Raw genomic sequence first — 8,396 nt, 5'->3', positions numbered from 1 at the left:
AGTCTTCCTCTCCTGAGGCCCTTTGGTTGGTAAAAGCTTCCCTGCCACCTCACCACTTTTTTACCAATGTGGCTTTCCCCTCTATCTCTGCTGCTTTCCTTGTGCTCTCCCACTGCAACGTGCAACTGGTGACCAACACTGCCATGCCAGAGCTGAGGCCCCACATCACTTCCCTGTACTAGCAATGGCTGCCTCCAATCCCTCCTCACAGAGGGGGCAGCCATGAGGAGAAGCCCTGGCACCCCAGCCTGCTGGAGATGGAGGATTTGGGACCGATCCGTCCCGGGCCTAAAACCGGAACCCATGGGCTAACAAGGGCCCCAGGTATTTTCATTTGTACATTAATCCTCCAGGTCCTCTGAATCACACAGGTGCTCCTGTACTTGTCATTTCCTTTGCCTGGAATGTTCTTCCCATCTCTTAACTGCCAAATGGTCCCCTAAGGAGCCATTCCTGACTCCACTCCCCCAAGGTAGGGCTGGGATCCCTTCTCGTGAGTTCCTTCGTTGGCCCCTCCTCATACCCCACCATCATCTAACGTGTGGGCCACTAGAGAGTTGCTCCAGAGAAGGGGCCCCGTTTCATGAATTCCTCCTTCCCCTTCAGAGATCAACATACAGAAATTGTTCAGTCATAAATGAGCTGGCTGAGAAGTTTAAGTCAATGTCACAATTAGGAATTTTAACAACTATGTGAGGAATTGAATCTTCTGGGTATCTTGGGTTTCCCAGGGTCTTACCCAGGTTAGGGACTGTGAAGGAACTAGTGATGTACGTTAGTACACCCTGACTGGCTCTGCCAGGACAGCCAGCTCCCCCGTGCCCTACTCACCCCAGGTCGGTGCAGTGGAAGGGGGTGACCACATAGGCCCCAGTCTCGGCTGAGGAGGAGATGCGGCCGGCCTCCCGGGCCTCCCGGGCAGGGTCCACCATAGTCCGGGGCATCATATACAGCTCCTTGGAGTGGTCAAAGCACCCCCTGACTTTCACTGGCCTATACTCCAGATTTTTCAGTTCCACTGGGCTGCATGGAGACAAGAACAGTGCCCGAGCAATGTTTGGCCGGAAAACGAATCCCCTAATGTGGGTGACAGACTACACAGCCCACCAAGGCCAGACAAGGAAAGGAGAAAGGTAAAGGGCATCCTCGCCAAAGGGAAACGCCCTTTGATGCCATGTGGGAATGTGGATCTGCGCTCCCAGAGTCCAACTTTACAAGAGAAGCTAAAAATCTGGACTCCTCAATGCATATTTTATGTGAAATTTTTTAAAACATGTGGACCAAAACCTCATCCACAAGCCAAATCTGGCATCCCGTCTGCTATGCTGAATGGAACATTTGCTTGGATATACCTGTCTGAGGGTATATTCTAGGGAGAGGGCAGTCAAATCATTTAGGGCACTTTTTCAAAAGACCACCCTCACGGTGAGACCTACAGGGCTTTGGGCCCTGTGGAGGATAAGTTCACTACACCTCAAAAAAGAGTGACACGCAGGACCCCAAATAAGACTTTCCTCCCTATGTCAGGGGGCGGCCTCAGCTTCACAAGGGCAGTCAGGTGTCAACAACAAGCCCAACAGGATGAATGATATTGACAGCTCTCATCTGAGGTGAAGGAAGGGACTAAAAGTCCTGCCAAGAGGAGCAGGCCGCCCAGCAGAAGCCAGGGCTCCGCTGTTGAACTCAGGTGAGATCTGCCCTAGGGGGGCAACCACACACTTACTCTGCGGGCAGAGGGACAGGCTCGGCCAGAACTCTAGATTCCAACTCTGCAATCAGGTTCAGCTTCCACTTCCGACGCTGGACCTACAGTGACAGAGCCTAAGCCCAAGCAGATGGCAGCAGGGTCAAGGGCCCAGAGTTACCCCACCAGGTGCGGGTCTTTACCTGCCATGTCCCCAAGCCAAAAGCAGTCACGGGGATGAGGAGCAGGACCCACCGGAGAAAGGAGTCATCTTCCGCTTTTGTGGCAGATGCTTCTGCTGCAGAACTGCCACACCTGCTTGGCCTCCAGGCCACCTCTGGAGAAAGTTTCACAACACTGACCTGGAGGCAGAAGCCCTTGAACAGAGACCTGGGGCAGCCCGTTCCAAAAATGACTCCAGTACTGCCTGACAGAATGTGGCACAGGAGGGAACAAAACCTGCTGCCTGGAGCCTACCAGCAGCCCTTGTTTCCAGCCCAGCCTAGCCCAACCCAGTGCCCGGGACATAGCACACACTGAGTATGCTTGCCGACTGAGTGAGATCTAGGGCTCATTGTTGGCTTGACCAACTACGACCCTGGGTAACTCACGCCTTTTTACTCAAAAATATGCTAAGACGTATTCCACTGGACTAAGATGCACCATTCATCCACTCAAAATGCATTCGATAAGCGGCCAGTTACTAAGTCGCTCAGCCAGGCGCTCGTGGTTGTGTTATGCAGAGAAACATATCGACTCAAGAGTAATGGTTCACAAAGCACTTAACAGCGTTCAGTTTTTACAACTAACCGTGACGACACGGAAAAATGTACACAGAAGGTGGCTTTAAGCTCTCAGAGGGCGAGTCCCATCGGCTGAAAAGCACCACGGGGGCCTTGCGGATACTGAAAAAAAGCAAAAAAGCAGTAATAAAAAGGCAGGCCTGAAGCAGGCTTGCACAGCACCCTATACACATGGCAAATTACCCTGTGCTGCAGAGAGAGACAACACGTAAGCCATGGTGGTTCGATGCCCTTTACTTTCAAAGCCCTGAGCTTTCAGCCTGGGCTGGCCACCCATTAGCTGGAAGGGACGTTAGGAAGTAACTCTCGAGCCTTCTCTGTAACACAGGAACGACAAAGGAGCTACCCCTCGCGTTGTTGTGAGGACAAAGCGCTTGCTACATGCCCGGTACACGACCGCGGTTCCACTAAAAGCATTTTAATATGGAACTTGTCACTCCCAGGGAACCTCAGTTCTGCCGGCAGTGGGTTCATTTCAATCCCCACGAAACCCCTTCAAAGTGCAGGGCAGAGAGCAGGTGGCTCTACCGAGGCGCCTGGATCACGGCCCGGCCTGCGGCCCTCACCTGGGCGTTGGGAGACCCCAAGGACGCTCCTCCAGGCGGCGCTGGCCGGGGCCTGCGGACACGGACGGGCGGGATGAGCTCTGGGTCCCTACCCCGCGCCCCGCGCCGCCCTCTCGTCCCCTGCGCCCCGCGCTCACCCGTTCCAGCCCCGCCGCCCGCAGCCCCGCCGCCCGCAGCCCCAGCTGCAGAGCAGCCACCGCCGCCATGGCATCCAGCCCCGCGGGCACTTCCGGGACGCAGGAGGCATCTGCTTCCGGGGCGCCGCCGAGTCCCGCCCAGAGCCCCGCCCCCGGCTCCACGTGGTGCGAGCGGCGTCCCTGGGGTTGCTCCGCGGGCTGCCAGGCCATGAGCGAGCTGCCCGCCGACGTGCGGGCTTTCCTGCGCGAGCACCCGAGCCTGCGGCTGCAGCCGGACGCCCGCAAGGTTCGCGACGCAGGAGGAGAACGGAGTAGGGGAGAAGGGCGCAGTTAGGACCAGGGGCTGAGCGGAGGGCAGGGGAGAGAGGAAGCCAGAGGACAGGGGAGGGGAGGAGGGGGGCGCGGCTGGAGGGGCACCGGGGAGCGGGCATGGCGGGAACCTGGGTCCTCCCGACCGACCGCCGCCCCCGCAGGTGAGGTGCATCCTGACGGGTCACGAGCTGCCCTGCCGCCTGCCGGAGCTCCAGGTCTACACCCGCGGCAAGAAGTACCAGCGGCTGGTCCGCGCCTCCCCGGCCTTCGACTATGCAGAGTTTGAACCGCACATCGTGCCCAGCACCAAGAACCCGTAGGTGGTCCCCGGCGGCGGGGAGGCCAGGGCAGTTGGGACAGCCCCTCCGCTGGTGCCCCCGGTGCCTGAGTCTTCTCTAAGGGAGCCTCTGGGAGGGCTCGGCTCAGGATAGGTCCTGGGCGGTAAACTCCAAAGTTCCCTCCTTCTGAGGACTCCGCCAGTGCTGCAGCCCCCACTCTCGCAGAGCTGGGAGCCTTGGGATCCAGGTGGGCACCCGGATGCTGGAGTCACCTGCGATCCCCGTGAGGCCCCTCCGTGAGCTCGTTTGCTTTTCGGTAAACGTGAGGTTTGTCCTGTGGGGTGTGGCTGCTTCACAGAAGAGTAGGGGCTTGTGCTTTGTCTCCTGAGGTTGTGCACAGCGTTGGCTTCTCCTCTTGACCCCAGACGGGATCTTTGATTTAGCTGGGAGCTAGGGTGGGCAGTAATCGTCAAAACGGATGGGATGTTCCCATTCATTGAGCACTTGGCCAGGCGGAGCCTTCCTCTTGCATGAACTCATCCTGGAGCAGTCAATGAGGCTGCCGTGCCTACTTTTCCAGTAAACGTTAAGAGGCCACAGTCGGCCTGGGTCGGCAGTTCCCTGCCCAGCTTCAGAGTGGAATTGCTCGGAGAGCCTTTAAAAAAGCCCAATATTCAGGTCGCATGGTGGATCATCCCCGGTGCACCATCCCGGGTAGACCGTCCAGGGATGAGTCCAAGACGCAGCCACCAGTGTGGATCTTTGCTGTGAACTGTCCATGCAAACTGGGTCTCTCTGCTCTGTAGGCACCAGTTGTTCTGCAAACTCACCCTGCGGCACATCAACAGGTGCCCAGAACACGTGCTGAGGCACATCCAGGGCCGGCGGTACCAGCGAGCTCTGTGTAAATGTAAGTCTGGGTGAGCCCCCATCAGAGGGCATCGCCGTTTGGGTGTATGCCCGCCCTGCCCCCGATGGAGCGTGCTTGAAGGCAGGTCATCCTTCAGCGATCCGTGTTGATGTACCATGCCTGGTTCTGGCACAGTGAAGAGAGGGATGAGGGCCCCTGACCCCACAGCTTCTAGTGCAGGCAGGTGCAGGGCCAGAAGCAGCCTCCGGAGTGAGTGAGTGAGTGCACGTGGTGATGTGAGGTGTGGAAGAATCTGGGCGAGGGATGTGGGGTGGTCTTGTGGAGGCAGGAGAGCTGGGAGGTTCCCTGAGGGATTTACTGCAGGCTGAGGCTGGAGGGATGTGGTGGCAGTGGGACTGGGGGGGAATAGCACCCCAGGTAGAGGCCAGGGTTCATGGAGGTCTGAGACAAAAATGTGTTGTCTGAGGTGGGTTCACAGGCCAGGCTAGTGTGCACAGCAGGGCCGGCCCAGAGGCCAGGCGAGGATCCCTGCAGTGCGTGTGTGGAGAGGGATGGGGCGGGGCCTGCATGGACAGTGCGCACGGTTGGAAAGGGTGGGCCCCTTGGCTGTGGTCATCCAGGAAAAGGTGGGTTTTGGGGGGAGAATTCAGAGTCCCTTTGAAGGTTTGAAGGTTGAGCTGTATTAGGAAAGATGTTTATTAGGGAAGGCATCGGGCTTTTCAAACAGGGACAGCTATGCTGGGTGAAGGAGATGCTTGCTCCGTGGCGCTGGGTAAGCACCCAGCGAGTTTAGAGAAGGGAGAGAGGACTGGTCCTGAGCCCCAGGAAAAGGATGGAAGTCCTTCCGTGTTCCTGAAGGGAAGATGAGGACAGAAAAATGATACATTTGCTGACATGGAGGCCCCTGGCAACTGTGGTGAGGCACTCAAAGCTTGGCAGGGACACCTGGCTAGAGTGGATCATAGACTACAGCCCACGAGGACAGTGCCCAGCCTCAGGCAGGTGCTGGGTCACCAGAAGGCCTTTCTGGGGTCCAGCTAAGGAGGGAAATGGACAGAGGCTGGAGTGGACAGATTCGGGTTGGTCTGCTTATGGGAAGATGAGTCCACCGGCTTCCATTTCCCGATGAGAGGTGGCCCAGCCCTCCGCAAGCATGAGCGTGGACTGAGAAGGCAGGACCAGGGTTTCTCGAGCGGAAAGCAGGCCCTCACAGAGGCCTTGCCGCCACAAGGGCTGCCAGCTTGGGGCTTGGATATTCTCCAGCCAGTGTTTTAGCTGCTCGCGGTGGGCAGGAAGGTTCTAAGTGCAGGGGGCCACAGGATCCCCATGAGAGTGGTTATGATGACAGACCGTGGAGCTGAGACGGGACTGGGTCGGTGCAGTCACTACAGGGCATGGTCCAGAGAAGTCCGAACGTGGCTGTGAGGGGCTCTGCCTGCAAGTTGTGATGGTAACAAGGCTGCTGTGTGGCCATGGGGGTGGGTGGCAGAGACAAGGAGGGAAAGAGCCCTGGAGATGGGCTGTGACATCAGCGGCTGGGGCCCAGCAGGGCTCCTGCAGTGCATGTGGGGTGATGGTGGGAGCTGCGCCGGACTGGAGGGCAAGCCCCAGCTGACCCTCTAATATATGAGGGGACAGTGGTGGACACTCGAGGTCCTTCCGTGGAAGGCTTGTCCCAACTCCTCTCTCACCCTCTAAGGGGCAGCAAAGGACAGGCAGCCAACCTCCACTGAGCCCCGCCCTCCGGGACAGTGCCTCCCATGCGCTGAGGGAGGACTTCGGGTTACTGGGGAGAGAGTGGCATCACTGCCAGCCCAAGCTGCCTTTGAGAAGCCATGCCAAACTGACTGGAGCAGGACTTGTCTTGGGCCTGCTCAGTGCCCTCCTAGCTATGGCTTCCCAGGCCTGGCTGGGTCCGGGATGAGTGGTCAAGGCCCAACAGACCTGCACCATCTTCTTACCTCCCAGTTGCAGCCCTGCCCCGCTACCCTCCCTGCATGCCTGGTAGGAACAGGGCCAAGGCACCCAGCAGCTGCTCTGGTTTTTGTCCAGGGCGGTAGGGCTGTGGGACCCTGGCTCAGTGCAGTCCCCACAGGTTAGCTGTGGCCAGCAGACCGTAGGGGGTGTGGAGGTACCCAGTGTATGCTGGCTTATCTCCCAGATGAAGAATGTCAGAAGCAAGGGCTGGAGTATGTCCCTGCATGCCTGGTGCACCGGAGGAGAAAGAGGGAGGACCGGCTGGACGGTGATGGGCCTTGCTCGTGGGAAGCCTTCTGGGAGCCCACGTCCAGTGATGAGGGGGGAGCTCCGAGTGACGACAGCATGACAGACCTGTACCCACGTAAGCGAACAGCCCCTGACTTGCCCTGACCCTCTCCTGTCAGAGGGAGCAGGGTGTGTTGCTGGCTTCCCTGCACAGAACGTTCTTGGTGAACTCAGCCTAAAATAACCATCAGCCAATCCCTGTGTTCCTTCCAGCCGAGCTATTCACCAGAAAGGACCTTGGAAACACAGAGGACATAGATGGCACTGATGACTTTTTGACAGATGAAGAGGACAAGGAGGCAAAGCCCCCAAGAGAGTCCACTGATGAAGGCAGGAGGGAGATGGACGTGGACTGGGGGCTGGTCCGGAAGCGCAGGAAGGTGAGCTGTCACCTCTACCCTGTCAGTGTGGCAGTGGCTTCCTCTAGTGATGGTTTTTCATTTCTTTAAAAAAAAAAAATTGAGGCCAGGTATGGTGGCCCAAGCCTATAATCCCAGCACCTGGGAGGCTGAGGCGGGTGGATCACTTCATCTCAGGAGTTTGAGACCAGCCTGGCCAATGTGGTGAAACCCTCTCTACCAAAAATACAAAAATTAGCCAGGCCTGGTGGCAGGTGCCTATAATCCCAGCTACTTGGGAGGCTGAGGCAGGAAAATTGCTTGAACCCAGGAGGCGGAGGTTGCAGTGAGCTAAGATCATGCCACTGCACTCCAGCCTGGGCGACAGCAAGACTGTCTCAAAAAAAAAAAGAGAATCTTTTTCACAAGTGAAATTCCAAGCTAACAACACATGAAACATGGAAGCCGAGGCTGTTAGCTGGCAGGTTGTGAGTGCTACCACTGGCGCTGTGGACCACAGTCAAGACCAAGGGTTTGTGAGGATACCCTCCCCCCTCAGACTGTGAGCTGTGGTTTGTCCTTTCCCCTGTGGCACAGGGACCTGATGACTAGCCACCACCTTTGCCATCGGGGCAGGAGTGGAGACTTCCTCGCGTTTGGTAGATAAGCAGGACCCGGGCTAGAAGGGGTCAAGGTCCTAATGCGTGTGTGGCACTGCAGTGTGCTCCTCCAAGGCCCTGCTGATCCTGGCTAATCCTGCAGCTGTTAAGGAAGTGAGGTGCAGGGGCATGGAGGAAGCCTCCGTGGGTATCTCAGACCAACACCTCCGAGGCTGTGCTGGTAGGGATAGCCCTGTACTCTCAGGGCCCCTTCTCCATGGGATCAGAAAGGCTCCATCATCAGAATTCTGTTTATCCCACAGAAGCAGTTGGGCTCGTTGAAAAAGAAGTTCAAAAGTCATCCCCGCAAACCTAAGAGCTTCAGCTCCTGTAAACAGCCAGGTTAATAAAAGCACATGCTGAGAAGTTTCGAGAAAGCCTTCAGCTATTTTCCCCCACTCCTCATCAAGCCACGTGTCCTCTGAATGATCAGCTGTCCCCGGTGTCTACCTTGTCTCATGGCACTTGTGCCCTCTAAGGCAG

At 57.3% G+C, this 8,396-nt stretch overlaps 2 protein-coding genes across 3 annotated transcripts; one reads left to right on the top strand and one right to left on the bottom strand.

Annotated features, from left to right (window-relative positions):
* Positions 1–762: 762 nt before the first annotated feature.
* Positions 763–3,476, bottom strand: LOC108292316 (surfeit locus protein 1). 2 transcript variants are annotated; one of them, XM_017513137.2, is made up of 5 exons: positions 3,191–3,274; positions 3,054–3,105; positions 1,888–2,021; positions 1,724–1,806; positions 763–1,023 (listed from the first exon to the last, which is right to left on the bottom strand). In XM_017513137.2, the coding sequence occupies exons 1-5, from the start codon at positions 3,257–3,259 to the stop codon at positions 828–830; spliced, it is 534 nt and encodes a 177-aa protein (XP_017368626.1). In that variant the 5' UTR covers positions 3,260–3,274; the 3' UTR covers positions 763–827. The 2 variants fall into 2 exon arrangements, with proteins under 2 accessions (XP_017368626.1, XP_017368628.1); XM_017513139.2 differs by having other exon boundaries at positions 774–1,023; positions 3,209–3,476.
* On the top strand, positions 3,341–8,284 carry SURF2 (surfeit 2). Its single transcript, XM_017513135.2, has 6 exons — positions 3,341–3,476; positions 3,664–3,818; positions 4,587–4,690; positions 6,813–6,992; positions 7,130–7,296; positions 8,177–8,284. The coding sequence occupies exons 1-6, from the start codon at positions 3,399–3,401 to the stop codon at positions 8,258–8,260; spliced, it is 768 nt and encodes a 255-aa protein (XP_017368624.1). The 5' UTR covers positions 3,341–3,398; the 3' UTR covers positions 8,261–8,284.
* Positions 8,285–8,396: the final 112 nt, after the last annotated feature.

The sequence above is a fragment of the Cebus imitator genome, unplaced genomic scaffold (genome assembly GCF_001604975.1).
Source record: "Cebus imitator isolate Cc_AM_T3 unplaced genomic scaffold, Cebus_imitator-1.0 Scaffold486, whole genome shotgun sequence".
Taxonomy (NCBI): Eukaryota; Metazoa; Chordata; class Mammalia; order Primates; family Cebidae; genus Cebus; species Cebus imitator.
This window is presented reverse-complemented; position numbering and strand designations above follow the sequence as displayed.